General features: G+C 35.7%; 1 protein-coding gene across 2 annotated transcripts in view; it reads right to left on the bottom strand.

Annotated features, from left to right (window-relative positions):
• The window catches only part of LOC124634582 (lachesin-like), an 88,253-nt gene that overhangs the window by 35,942 nt on the left and 37,260 nt on the right, over positions 1-15,051 (bottom strand). For both annotated transcript variants that reach the window (XM_047170204.1, XM_047170205.1), the window contains exons 2-3: positions 5,650-5,735; positions 3,562-3,683 (exon numbers count right to left, since the gene is read on the bottom strand). In XM_047170204.1, the coding sequence (XP_047026160.1) occupies positions 3,562-3,683; positions 5,650-5,735 (208 nt within the window). The remainder of the gene's footprint in view (positions 1-3,561; positions 3,684-5,649; positions 5,736-15,051) is intronic.

Raw genomic sequence — 15,051 nt, 5'->3', positions numbered from 1 at the left:
GCTGTAGCAAATGTAAAACTGAGGGTACGACACGTGAAATTGTAGAGTTTCGCGGGAGGAATGCACGGTGTCTCATCCGTGCCGCTCCCGAGCATTTTTCATGTGACATCTCGCTTTGTTGCGGTTGGAAAATAAATTAGTAACAATTTCATTGTTTGTGAGAATTATTTCCGCGGAGTTTCAACGTAAGCGTGGCTAGTGCTGCCGGCTGAATGCGAGCACTTGTCGCTACTACCAGTTTTTGTTACAAGTTCAAGCTTTCATAGTTATGTTATGTTTACATACTGCCTCATCTGAGTTATTAACATGATTCATGTTTTGCGATTCTTGTTAGTTCGTTAAGTTGGCTCGTGATTTAATGTGACGCATATAGCTGCCTACACATGTTATTATGTTGTTACAATCCTGGTCATTTTCATGTAGGTACGTAGTAGTAAAGAAAAACAAATATTGCAAATCGGTCTAGGCGTTATTGAGTTAGCATAAAAGATCCTATGAATTGAGAACCTCCTTCTTTTTGGGTAGTCGGTTTTAAGGGAGATTACATGAAAGAAGAAACGATACGTCACAAAAGTTTTCAAACAATATTTTCAAGTTATAAACTTATAATAAAATTGTAAAACTATTATAATAGAGGCAGCGTGACAGGTTGTTAGTTTATTGGCGACCAGGATTACATTAATCCGATAAACAAACCCATATTCAGGTCTGTGTAAATCTGACATGTATTATTTATTTACGTTGAGAGCTCTTTTATTAATAGCATACGTATATTTTACTTCAGTAAGCGGCGATAGATTCTTTTGTAAAAAAAACTGTTTCAGCTTTGACGTTATTTTAATGTTTTGTTATTTCAGGACGACAAAAATACCACAGTTTGATCTCTATTCTTTGATATTTTTGTCATCCACCATTCAAACATATTTTTGCAAAAGATTAGAAAGAAAAAGACTATACCCTATAATTACCTATAGGTATGTTAATGACCCTAATCTCTGGCCTCGAATAATAATAAAATAACAATTTTATAATCAGTATGAAAATTGTATACAATTTTTTTGATCTCCTATAGGCTTTTAGCGAAATGGCAACTAATATTTTTATTGTCCATATCTCATTGTAAATAAATTTTTAATAAATCTTGATATCTAAGTTTAACCCATGTGATTTGCGCTTTATAATCATTCAATATTTTCGTTTATGTATAGATATTCATGAACGAATAAAGAGGAAGACCACCAAAGAGTCTCCATTTATAATATTTATGCAACCAATTGTACAGGTAACTAAACGCTTGAAGCAGTTAAAGGAGTACTTAATCATTCGTCTATTAAGATGAATGTTGGCATTTGGTGTGCTCAAGTTGCGTCTATAGTTTATGCTGTGTGACAGATAACGTTACATGACACTGTATTACTGTAACATAGTTTAATGACGTCATAATTGCCGGGTGTGGTCTGATGCCCATACGGGATGTATAAGCAATAATTACTTAAAGATTTCATTTATTTATTATGTTCACCAACGAATGTTTACACTAATGCATCAATCATTAGTAGGTATAAGATGTTTGATTCAGTTTCTTGCTGGTTCTTCTCTATAAAACCTACCCTTGGAACCGTGCGTTTCGTAAGCACCTCTAACAGCTATAAGTATATGAAATAACTTTGACTTTGACTTCGAAAAAATGTTAAAGTAAACAAGAATAAAAAATAATATTCAGCGTTTAAGCTTTGTCCGACCACCTACATTTGAGTTATATCAGTTTATTTTGTTATTGTGTCAATTGCTATTTCAAGTGTAGCAAGCAGAGTTTCATAAAACTTCACCCGAACATTTCTATTTTATTTTCCATCATTAAAACGGTATTATGTATCCCCGTCTTTCGTTTGTCTGAAACAAGAACATGATTTTTCCGAGTAAAATCCTTCATAGATTACGAACTTTATGATGGATGAAGTTTACATTTCAGTTGCTGGATGCTACGGAGTGTGGACCACTTATTTCATGCTCGGCTTGTTATCTGGCGCATGTGGGTTTTGTTTTTAAATATGGAACATAAGTACGTATTTGAGGACCTATTTTTCTTGATTACTTTGCAGTTGTAAAATAGGTACTTAATTTTTTTTATCAATGTTCTCTTTATTAATGAATTTGCAATTGTCAATATATATTTCTTACCCCTTATGTTCGTAATACGTACATGTACCTAATATTCGTGATAATATTAAAATCATACGTATAATATGACTGATTATCTAAATGAATTCGTTTTGAGCATAATTAATTATACGGTAATATATAATACAAAATATCAAAATAAGCTTTTACAGCCTTTTCACACTGGCGGATTTTCACCGATACGAACCGATCAGTATCCCTCAGAAAACAACTAAGTGGAAAATCCGAGCGGAGAATACAACAGTGTTAAAACGGTGTTAAAGAATACAATCACACAGAACACGACAATTTTCTTCGTAATTTCGTCTTAAAAAAAATAATAACAGTTTCAGCGAACAATATCATCTTGTAGCTTGCTTTCCTTTCAAGATAATCCGATACGATAAGATATTCGAGTTTCCTCAGAATCCGTGTCAAATCAAATCCTTTCAACCCGCGATATACCACAATGCACTCATCGTAACGTCCTTTTGTAGCGAACAAGTACCTAAGGTTTGAAGCATTCACCGATTCAATAGAAAGTGTTTTAGAATAAACTGCAAAAAACTAAAACATGGTTAGTGATTTTGTTGCTACCAGTAACTTAGGTCTCGCAATAAAATGTTTCGTAAAATCGAATTCACTTATTATAAAATGAATAAATAACACGAGTTAACAAAAAATGTTTTTTTTTTGTTGCCAAGATGAAGCGTAAGTTTACTTTGCATCATAGGATTGGTATATCTCCATGTCCCAACGTGCTAGCTAGAGCAATTTAAAATTCTAAATTTTAATTCAGTATCAATTTACAAGAAAATATACCTATATATCGCCTTGGCAACAAAAATGCTGTAAATAGTTTAATTAATCATTAAGACTTGCGCAAACATTTTAATTTAGTTACCTACTTATATACCTAATCTAGCTTAATAAATAAAGCTATATAGTACAAGTCTGCGCCGCAAAGTACTCGCTGTTAATATTGTACATTCGTATTTGTGTTAGAGTCTGAAGCGCTAGAATTGGTTAACTCGTCTTGAGATAACTTACACCGTGTTTGTATCAAAACGTATCTTTAATGTAACTTTGCATAGTAAATATGTCACAGAAAGACTTGCTTTCTTGGTGACAAGTTGCCTATTAAAATGTGAAATGTGATGTTTAAAGATTTGCACTACATTTTGGCAGATAAATCTATGTCGAATTAGGTTATTTATATCTGCAATAGAAAAGTAAATTCGTGATAAATAAAAATAAAAATGTTTTGCTGAAGTTTTCATAGTTTTTGTGAATTCTGATTCTGAGTGAGTATTGTGTTATATTGATGAGCTATTGTATCATAACCATTTTGGTACCCAGATCTTTTACTAAAAATCTAGAAAATATGGTGTAAGTCCTTACCCTATAATTAGAAAGATGGTTGACGACGCACGTGAAGTGCACGTCGCGTCCTTGTGTGACTGTGTGGTTCTCCAGAGCCTGAAGGAACTCAGGTTCCAACTCCGCCTGGATTGGCATCTCACCTGGAAACAAAAGAATCATCACAATCTTCATACCCAATGAGCTGCAGGTTATAATCACCTAACTAGCTTTAACCAGTTGTATTCCGGAGCGCAGATTAACGAAAGACACTACTGATTTTCTATTGTTTTATAATTAGCGACGGCCTCTGGCATAGGTAGTGTGAACAATGATTAACGTCTAACGTTTAATGACTCTGGTTTTATACTTCAGTGGGAGTAAAGAAAAATGACTGATCATTATTTTTTGTGTGACTGCATTAGTATTTTAAGTAACATCGGTGATTAGGTCTTTAAAAAAACTGCCCATGTAAAAATAAAACAAAGATAAAATAGACATGGTGTGTAACTTTGGATATTATAAATGTCTAGGTACAGAAGAATAGTCAGGGACTACATTTTTCAGCGTAAATTTTATCAAGTGGTCGTTGAAAACTACTCAACCTACATAAGCAGTATTATGTATAAAATACTGAATTTACTTAGGCCCATGTAGTTACTTTTCCATTCCACAAAAGAGTACATATTGTTTGTATAACATGACACAAACACATCGGGTCTGGTCAATACATATGTTTGATTTACAAAGTAACAAACTCAGAAGTTATTCATGAGATAACCCCACTTAAAATGCCATACATCACAGGGTTTTTGGACCGGCACTACCATTTTCCATGGAGTAATAACTTTCCAAGTTTTTATGTAGTAACTACGTCTAAGTGTTGACAAGTTTTTAAGTATCTTGTATACTTTAATTAGCAACTTGTTAACAAGTCTTTTACTATCTTCCTCACTCCTTAAACTTGTTATACGAACTTGTTTTTGATTTTTCACTTTTGACAAGTTAGCTATTACGGCTGCTTTCCTGAGCAGAGCCGTTATTTATCCGCTATTTCACTAAGCGGATTATAAAAGGAGGATGCATTTAGTATTATAATAAATTAATTCATACCATTTATTAGGTAGGTAAAGTCAGTTTTTATAAGAGTAGGTAAGTAAATCTTGAGTTTTATTTGTTAATAAGTCATACAAATGATATTAATTTAATACATGTAGTTGTTCAAACTTTTGTTATTAATATTTAAAAAAAAAGTACTTCTATTATAGCACACAATTATTAAGGTACAGTCGGCGAGTATTAGCCGTGCACTCTAAATAAGGGTGGGCTTAAACCGAACCGTAGCGGCGGATAAAATGTAACGCACCGGTCGGATTTAGCGGAACAAGTAAACTGTACTAATAGGGGTTAATACCTAAGTGTTGTGCGAAACAGGTGCGGGTCGGAGAGCTTTCTTACCGTATAGTATTAGCATACTCCCTGATTTTACGGGCAAGCCGTGATTTTTGAAGAAAGAACCTCGTGAGATTAGAGTTTTATTCAGATTTCGGAGAATGTTCTTTTAAGAACATGGAAAGTGGTTACACAGAAGAGCAAGAAATAAATTCCCAGTTTGTTTACATTGAAATCGGTTCATTTTTTTTAAATACTTATTCCTAGACCAAAATTGATGACAAAAACGTTCCATGAATCTAAATGTAGTCCCCTGCCAAATATCTTCCCGAATAGCAAAGTTCAGTATCTTTGCGAAGGCTATCCAAACAAACTGAGATTATAAAAAGGCCTGAAACCATATACAAGAAGGAAAAATACCCTAAATATTACTAAGCTTAGGTCCCATACATGCAGTAAAGGTCAACTGAGTTTATTTGAATAGTACTCTCGGGCTATGGGTTGTGCGAGTTACAGGCGCACAATGGTTAGGTACAACCACAGATACAGGTGAATTATATAAATTGTATGAAAGAGGTATAATTTTGTTTATGCATTATTAATACTTGAAAAGAGAGTGCATACAATTTTAAAATTAAGTACACAGTACTTTAGCTTCTCAGGTACTTCACTTACTCGGATAAAAATAGTTTAGAATTTAGGTTATTAATTTCATAACGTAATTCGTTTCGTACATACCTGTTACAAAAACACTAAAAAACGTGGCCAGCCACCAGGCCGCTTTCGTCGACGACGGCGAAAACATGTGTCCGTTGATGATTTGTCTGAAACAAATTAGAATAACAGAATTATTTCAAAGAAAAATGTATTTATATATCCTACATTTATATACATATTTTTATTAAACACACATAAAAGGGTTGCAGAAATAGGGCCATGCGTAATAACATTAAGTTGATCTTATCCAAAAATAAGTGGCTTATCTTATATTTTTATAAGACCAATAAATTGAATCTATTATTATTGAATTTTTTTTTTTTAGTCATAATCGTATTTGTTTTCAAAAATAGTTTTTATGGAGTATTATTGTGGTTAAAGTATTACATCACTATATTCAACAGATTAAATACATTTTGTCATGATGGCATGGCATCAGTTATTCGGTAAATTTATTTTGGTATAAAATTAAAGCTGGAAAGCATACAAAATATAATGTTCGTGTGTTTTCCACACAAGCGGAGATACAAAGAATTCTAACCACGTGCCTATTTACTTAACGCTTTACATACGGATGTTGATTTATTTTTGTATCCATGTTTACTTTGTGTATGCCATGTTGATTTTCGAAAAACATGGGTTACGAATTTTATCATTTCAATGTATATCGATTGCAAAAATGTTTCCGATTGTTTTTTGGTTGGATTGACAAAGTATAATATGTGGATATAAACCCCCATGAAAATGGCTGTCGATTAGTCCGGCATACCTCTTGCATTCACCGAAGATGTGAAACCGTAGTTCAATGATTTAATGAGTTTACAAAAGTATACTATGAAAGTTTTCTTTTAAATTAAACTTAACCTACGTATGTCTCAGTATTTTTTTAAACGCTTTTGAATGATTTTTGACGCTATCTTTTGTTATAAAAAAATATAAAACAGAGTTATTAACCAATTTTCTGACTATGACTCAACTAAGCACTTACAACAAGCTACCTAAGATGTAAACCTCAAATCTCTAGATCCACGCGAAAATGCCTTAGTAGTTGGACGATGCTTGTTTCACAATTATACGAAGGTGCTAGAACAAGCGGTCTAGACTTCTAGAACAAGTTATTGCGGCGCGTGACTTTACTCGGTTCCGATGAATTTTGTGCTCAACCCGCTGGAATATCCTTTCTCGAAGACAACTTGAGCAGGCTTGGATAGGATTAGGTTATTTGTGTTCTTCGGGGAGATACGCTTTTTTTGTTTTAGGGTTGTAAATATACTGATAACTTTTGATTTTTGCTTTTAGACATAATTACCTATTAGTGACAAGGTCTGTTTCTCGTTATTTATATCTTTTTGAACCGCGAGCACAAACGGTACCTTCGTATTTTCTCTTTTTCTTGGTTGTTTTTATGAACATCTCACATAATCACTTTTATGACAATAAATAATTACTTGATAGCCTCTATCAAACTAATTTATCTGAACTTAACTGTTATTACTTCTTATTATAAATTCCAGCAAATCTATTCTCTTAGTATAATATTCCGCGAAATAATTGGAAACGGATCGACGTCGCTGCCTTAAAGAAGGTGGGTTGATCCCAATGTTGATCATAATTTGAGTTTCATTGGAACAGACGAGACGACTTTAAAATTTGTTCTTTAAAGAAAATTGCATCTGTAACTTCTAATAGTATAAAGCTGAAGAGTTTTTTGGTTACGCTGATTGCATTCATTTCAGGAAATAGTGCGATTCGAAACCATATTTTTGTAGACTATTTATCGAGGAAAGAGATTTATTAGAGACGTATGCTAAACCGCAGGTGGAAGCTAGTTGCTGTATAGAAATATAGATTTTTTTTACCTGTAGATAAATAATATCGAAGGTGTTGTATTTCGGAGTTTTTTTTAGTTTTTTTTCAGTGTTCATTGGTGCCATTAATAGATTGTAACAGTACCTTACAACACTATGTCTTCAAGTATACAAAGTTTTTAAACATCCCAGTTCTAGCTTTTAAGACCGAGTCCTGTACTAATGGAATTAAAAACTTTTAAAGTTCGACGCTTTCCTTTATTGTTTGAAACAGTAGTTAAATTTAATAGTGTACATTTAGTGGAAATGTCTACCTAAGCAATTTGGGAGTGAAATTGAATTCTTTCGTTCGAATCATTATTTCTACTTACCTACAGTTTTTTTTTAGTTGGATAGATAATTGGCGCTTATTAGGCACTTAAATGGTTTATTCTTTATTTTATAGAAAAATAAATCGCCTGGTGATGTTGTGAATTGTATGTGAAACACACTCCTCTTGACATTTAAATAAAAATATTTTAGATGAACTATTTCACTTGACCGAATTACAATATCTTCCCACATATTCTTATACGGGTCATAGTACTTATTTCTCCAGATATGAACTGACATACTATTTTTATACCATTAATATTGTTACCGTGGGAAGTTTGTGGGTTGTACTCAGTTTCAAAGCTTACGATAAATATTTATAGTTGTCTTTGTACACGAATTTCCTTCACACCTTTCTACATAGTCAATAGACTCGCCCACGAGTGCCAAGGTAATCCATCCTTCTTGGTCGACGGTAACAACTGGCGAAAGATAACCACATATAATATATTCTGTTTTCCTTTAACGTGTGAAACTGGAAACACTTTGTGAGTTTTTTTTTGTTTTTTTTTTGTTTGCTATATAGGTTAGTTTTTAAAGAAAGAAACTCGTGGGTAATTTATCTTAGACCGCTTTTGCACGAATGGTCACGTAGGTTTTACTATAAAGTTTTACATAGTAGTAGCCACTAAGGCAGTTTTATCAATGTACAATTGTGTGCACAATAAATGCAGAATTTATTTATTGTTTTACTCATATCAATTCCTAGAAGCTCTCCATCAATATTTTTACTGTCCATTGAAAAGCTAGAACAAATCTATAGATCAATAACCCCACATAACTGCTAGACCCCGCTATAACTGCAACCGCACCTCTAATAAAACAGCGACGATAGACGGAATCAAAAGAATTCCCTTAGCTGCATTTTCACAGCGGCCATTGCTCTGAAACGCGTTTGTTTACGTCTTGCAGTCACACTGCTGCATTGCCGTACTGCTATATCCACGGAGAACAAAATTACTTTAGAGATGTCATAACGAGAAATCTCCTAAGAAATTAGTGTCGCCAAAATGCGGATATTCGGGAAGGTTACCGGCTCCACCCGCAAACGCCTTCATTAGATCTCGCCCTTTTTTTAAAACCAAACCTACAATATTTGATAGATGTCTAAAGGAACCCGAACGTCTCGTTGGTTCTTTACTGATTCTTTTGGTCACGCTTACCGTAAGTTTTGACCTACAAGGAGGCGCCTGACCACCGCCTTATGGCGTCTCCTCTAATATTTCCTTCCTCTGGTGTAATATCAAATGTCGTCGCTTCTCGCTATCAATTCGTTGTGGACACAGTAATGGTGTACAGAACTAAGGGTTTGCAGCTTAATGGCTGCCGTATCTTTTCGATTCAGTTGGTCAAACCGCGATCGCAGTGCTTTGTGTTTTATTTGGATGACTGCACAAGTGGTCAACAAAATGGAAATTGTTTAATTTGTTATTAAAAAAAAACGAGTGATTTTACAACTTTTTTTTCGAATATTCAATATCTATGTAAATTTTATGTATAGTACCTAGCCAGTTCTATGAATGACACTTTTGCCAGATCAATGAATTTTTGTTCACGTGTCTATTTCAATCTACTGAAATTAATTTCTCGGAACAAATTCACATAGCGTAGAATAAAATAAACCATAAAACTCGAACGAGAATATGACAAACTATAGTCAATTCAAAAATCACTCGGTGAACACATAGAAAGTTTAATCTCGCTGTTTCAATATTGTACATAGGAATGAAGGAGAATATAAATTGTAGCAGGTGCATAGTCGGGTATGTGTGACTCGATCGACAGATGTGGCTTACTTTAAGGCGAGGTTGTACCACTTTTTAGTTTTTAAACCTCTGTGAATGAATCAAAATATTAAATTTGCATAGGTAGAATTCTCTAAAGAATAGTTTAAGATGATTCTTTCGTATACCTATTTCCTTGTGACACTCAACTTATTCGACATGATGTATGGACATAGCTTCTTGTTGTAACCTGATTGTTCATGCTATTTTTGTTTGTTTTTTCTAATAAATAATACCACAATAAGGAATCGTCTAAAAAAATATACGTATTTTTGACTTAGGTTTATGAAAAAAAAAGGTTTAGAATATGTTTGTGACAGTTGCAAAAAAAAAAACAATCATATTTGCATTCATATTACATTTGGAAATTAAGGTGTTAATCTCCCTGAATTGTACGGTCACAAAAAGCGCATATCCAAAACCTTTAAGCCAAAACAGAGTACTTGTATACGGCAGAATATCCATGGCTGAGTATTTGCAGTATCATAGAAATAATTTACATGAATAAATTGCGATTACCAAACTGAATGGCAGGCGTTCACTGTAGTGGTTATTGCGTGGTCCATATCCAGGAATGGGCGTTTACTCGCTATTGTGGTGTTAATATTCTTAGAGGTCAGATCAGAAGTGGTACTTGAAAATGAATAACACACGTCTATAAACATTTAACCTGGTAAGGTTTATTTCTTACAAAGGATTTAGCAGAAGCCAACTTTGAATAGCAAATACAATATCAATAATTAATTATAAGATCACGATGTGACATCTTCAACGTCTGTCATCCTTCCATTCGTCATAACTTCTTCTTCTATACCAGCCTGGTCAGTCCAGGTTGGTAGCAAGGAGGATTCATATCTAACACGGCCGTTCCTGACCCTGCGGCGTCCTCGCCCGCAGTATTATTCGCCTCGTCAGCATCAGATAAACTCCCCATAAGCTGATCACCGACATGTTGCTGAAACATGTTAAGCAAGGTATAAGTAATTTACTCGTAGTAGTCGTTTTTGTGTATAAGTCTGAAGCATGTAATATGTTGAGAAAAGGAAGGGTAACAAAAAAAAAGGTTTCCATATTTACTTCTACTTGTATGTAAGTCATACTATGGGCGCAAGTGTGCACTCAAGCGCCCACAGGCAAAGGCATATTGAAAGGTGTTATGGTAGTAACCAGCTTCAGACTAAACACGAATAAAAGTGCATCGTGAATGACAGAATCCGGACTTCCATCACTCGCCATACACCGCCAGGTGACAGAGGCTCCCAGTTTGCATGTCATTTTACGCATTCATAGCATAGGCACGCATTTAAGCTATAGGTTGCATACTATGACGACGTGAAACAGAGACACATACCGTCGTATGTTCTCCCAGTGGTCTAAAAAATAGTCCCACTCAGAAACAGAGACCCATGCCGTCGCATGTTCTCGATGACAGAGGCTCCCAGTTTGCTTGTCATTACACACGCTCATAGCATAGGCACGCGTTTAAGCTATAGGTAGCATACTATGAAGACGTGGAACAGAGACCCATACCGTCGTATGTTCTCTCAGCGGCCTCCAAAGTAACACCGCCACGGTATAAAGAGAGACCCGTACATTCATACGTTCTCAAAGTGGTCTAGACAACTAGCACCACCAGTATAGAAAACCAAAGAGCCGTAATCTCGTACGTACGGTATAGTAGGGTATTTCAAAGTCAAAATCAAAGAAAAGTCCATTTTTAAGTTAAAATAACAGTCAAGGTCAAAATCAGTCATTGAAAGTAGGCCAATTAGATTAACACTTTTTCACATCAATATTCATGCATCCTTCAATTAGATTAACACTTTTTCACATCAATATTCATACATCCTTTCACGGCACGCACACATAGACTCATGTACATTCGAACGTCTTCAAAGTCCTTGTCTTTGTCAAATTGTCTCGCAGCTATCAAAGAAAGCTGAGGAGGTGTCCACTTGCATCGCCACAGCGGACGTAGTGGCGTTCTAATAAACTTTTGTAAGAGGCACCAAGACACAAACAGCCAGCAACATTGGCACACTGCAACGCAGGCAGCAGTTCTCGAAGTTGTTCGGAAATATGTATACCTCGGGCAGACATTGCAGTTAGGTAGAAACAACTTTGAGGATGAGGTGAATAAGAGAATTCAGTTGGGTTAGGCTGCATTTGGGAAGCTACGTCGAGTCCTAACATCGTCGATCCCACAGTGCCTAAAGACAAAAAGTCTTCAATCAGTGCGTCCTACCTATCATGACTTACGGAGCCGAAACGTAGACACTGTCGGTACGGCTGGTCCACAAGTTTAAAGTCGCTCGGCATTTCTCTGAGGGATCGCATCAGAAATGAGGTAATCCGTCAGAGAACCAAGGTCATCGACATAGCCCACCGAATCAGCAAGCTGAAGTGGCAGTGGGCTGGCCATATTAGCCGAAGAACCGATAACCGTTGGGGTAAACGCGTTCTAGAGTGGAGACCACGCCTCGGCAAACGTAGTGTAGGACGTCCTCAGGCACGGTGGAGTGATGACTTGCGCAAGGCGGCTGGCAGGAGCTGGATGCGAGCAGCCGAAAATCGATCTCAGTGGCGTGCACTTGGAGACGCCTATGTCCAGCAGTGGACTGCTATAGGCTGATGATGAACGCAGGCAGCGACATTGGCACGCTCCGATACAGGCAGCAACATTAGCACGCCGCAACACAGCCAGCAGCACTGGGATGTTGTTATCAGCAGCACTGGTACGTTGCTATCAGCAGCACTGGTACTCTGCTATCAGCAGCTGCATTGGCACAAAAACATTGCTCACTGCAACGCAGCCTCGTGTGCCTCTCTCCTGGTCATTACACGTCTTCGTGTACAATTCTGTGAACAACATTTCGCTCGGCCACTGCTGACCATTCATTTGAAGGATCTAAGTTTTGAAAGAAATAAATCCATAACTAAATTATAACTTTGACACACAAAATCAAAATAGTGATAAAGTTAATCTCCGAAATATCATCATTACTAATCACGTGCCAACAAAGCTCATAATACAACATAATACAACAGACATTACGTTATGGTTACGTTTAGCTCATGCTACTTCTTTTTTTTTGACAGTACAATACTTTTAAGCAAACATAAGTGATCAACGGTTGAAATTGACACGTATGCAGTGTTAATCATCTTTTATAAATGGCAAAGGTCACGATGGTGATTCAATTGACGTTGCCATCTTACGACACCATGATGACCACAAACAAGGAACTATAGTTCGGCCATTCAGAGAATGCGTTCCTGACACGTCGCGATTGAACTGACGACGTAACTTTGCAATGGCGTTGCAGTTACGATAAAAATATTTTTGCTGGTTGTTTACCGTTTTAACAATTGAGGAGCATTAAAACAACATTATTATATCAATAATCAATGAATGTAGTTACGTCGTCAGTTCAATCGCGACGTGTCAGGAACGCATTCTCTGAATGGCCGAACTATAGCCAGCAATATTGGGCCGCGCTGTGGGCCGCGCCGACACGGCCATCCTGCGCTTTACACGTCCTCGTGTAAGTGCACTGTAACAGAAATAATACCAAGGAACTTCTTTTCGTTCGGTCACTTCTGACCATAAATTTAAAAATCGATGTTCTTAAATAAATTATATCCAATTAATCTTCAACAAACAAACAAATTCGCCCGACCCGGGGATCGAACCCACAACTGCACAGAAGTCGTGCTATGCGTCTGCAAGATCAATGAGGCGAATGCGAACTCAACTTGAGAACCACATGAAAAATAAAACAGATCACCTGATCGCCTGAATGCACGATATACCAGGCATACTGTCCACTCGCTCTCATCATTCGAGCAATGTCGCGCGATGTGCTGACCGGCGGCACTCCGCACAGCATGCAGCAATAAAGCAAGCGCAAGAAGTGTGAAACTTCAGCACATACGTCGTCAAATTATGTGCTTCTCACGTAGTAAATCTCCTTGTGTTTTCTGGTTTCAGTTTATCTCCGATATCTGTAGTTAGAAGGTTAAGGAAGTAGGCTTTGGGCTAGATTCAGGCATCTGAGTGTTTCAACATTTACCTAACTGACGAACTCTCATGCATTATTAGTAAGGAGTATAAGTGAACATAATCATTTTAATAAAAAAGCGAAAACTAAGCTGTACCTAATTGTTAGTCAGGCTTGCAGATTGTTAAAAATCATTGCCATTACTAGTATTATTCATTTCAATTAATACCTTCCACTAAACAAATCTTACATTAACGCTGCCTTCCATGCCTGAGCTATAAGTCAGTGTACGTCATAACTAATAGGTAAGCTATTGCTCAAAACTGGTAAGCAATTGGCTAAAACAACGTAGTTATACAATGGTAGGAGCAAACTGATATTTATGTGTTTAGTAGAAAGTGGCATAAATGGGGTAGTATATGAAGCAAGTTCATTGAGCTCGGTCTAGTCTAGCTTGCATGCAAGTAAGAACATTTAGTTAAATGTGATAAGCCAAAACATTTCAAAAGCAGATCGAAGATGTATTTCTTTGCTTCTACTATTTAGCCATCAATATTGCAGTTTTCACTGTCATGCAAACACTTTTGCAAACTTCAAAACATAGGTTTTGTATTAAAATCTAAAATTAATCGAGTGTCTCAGGCGCATTTCGAGAATCGAACCCGAGTCGTCGCGCACTGCAGACCAATAAACCAATAAGAGGATTTACCATAATTGCGTATGACTTAATTTCTTAATTATTTATAACAGATAAGATATATAAGAACTGGATTGATCTCACCAGGCATTATCACTCCATGCTTCTTGTAATATCTCTGCAAACAAACATCATGCATGACATGTTTGGTGGCGCTAAGCCTTTGCGCGTATAATAACAGCAAGGAGTCACACTATGTGCTAGCTATCGGCTGGCAGTGCTCGTGGACACGAGGTGGATATTTGCTAGGACCGTCGGCCCTACTGCTAGTGGTCTCTTTTATAAAGATTTAAAATTATTATTATATAATTAAATTAATAAAATTAATTTATATATAAAAAATATTAAATATTATTATAAAAAAATTAATTATAATATTTTAAATAATATAAATTTTATTATTTTTTTTACATTATTAAATTTTTAATTTAAATATTAAAAATTATAAAAAAAATTAATTTTTATTAAATTTTATATATAATAAATTTTATATTTATTAAAAATTTTTAAATTATAAAAATTTTTAATAAATATAAATTTTCGCGGCCCACAGCGCGGCCCAATATTGCTGGCTAGTTCCTTGTTTGTGGTCATCATGGTGTCGTAAGATGGCAACGTCAATTGAATCACCATCGTGACCTTTGCCATTTATAAAAGATGATTAACACTGCATACGTGTCAATTTCCACTATTTCTTTATGATTTATCAAAGAATGAAGAACTCCACAACGATACTATTCTCTCAGCTAACTGAACACAAA

This window comes from Helicoverpa zea, chromosome 11 (genome assembly GCF_022581195.2).
Source record: "Helicoverpa zea isolate HzStark_Cry1AcR chromosome 11, ilHelZeax1.1, whole genome shotgun sequence".
In the NCBI taxonomy this organism is placed as follows: Eukaryota; Metazoa; Arthropoda; class Insecta; order Lepidoptera; family Noctuidae; genus Helicoverpa; species Helicoverpa zea.
The sequence above is the reverse complement of the archived record's forward strand: the minus strand, read 5'-3'. Positions and strand labels throughout refer to the sequence as shown.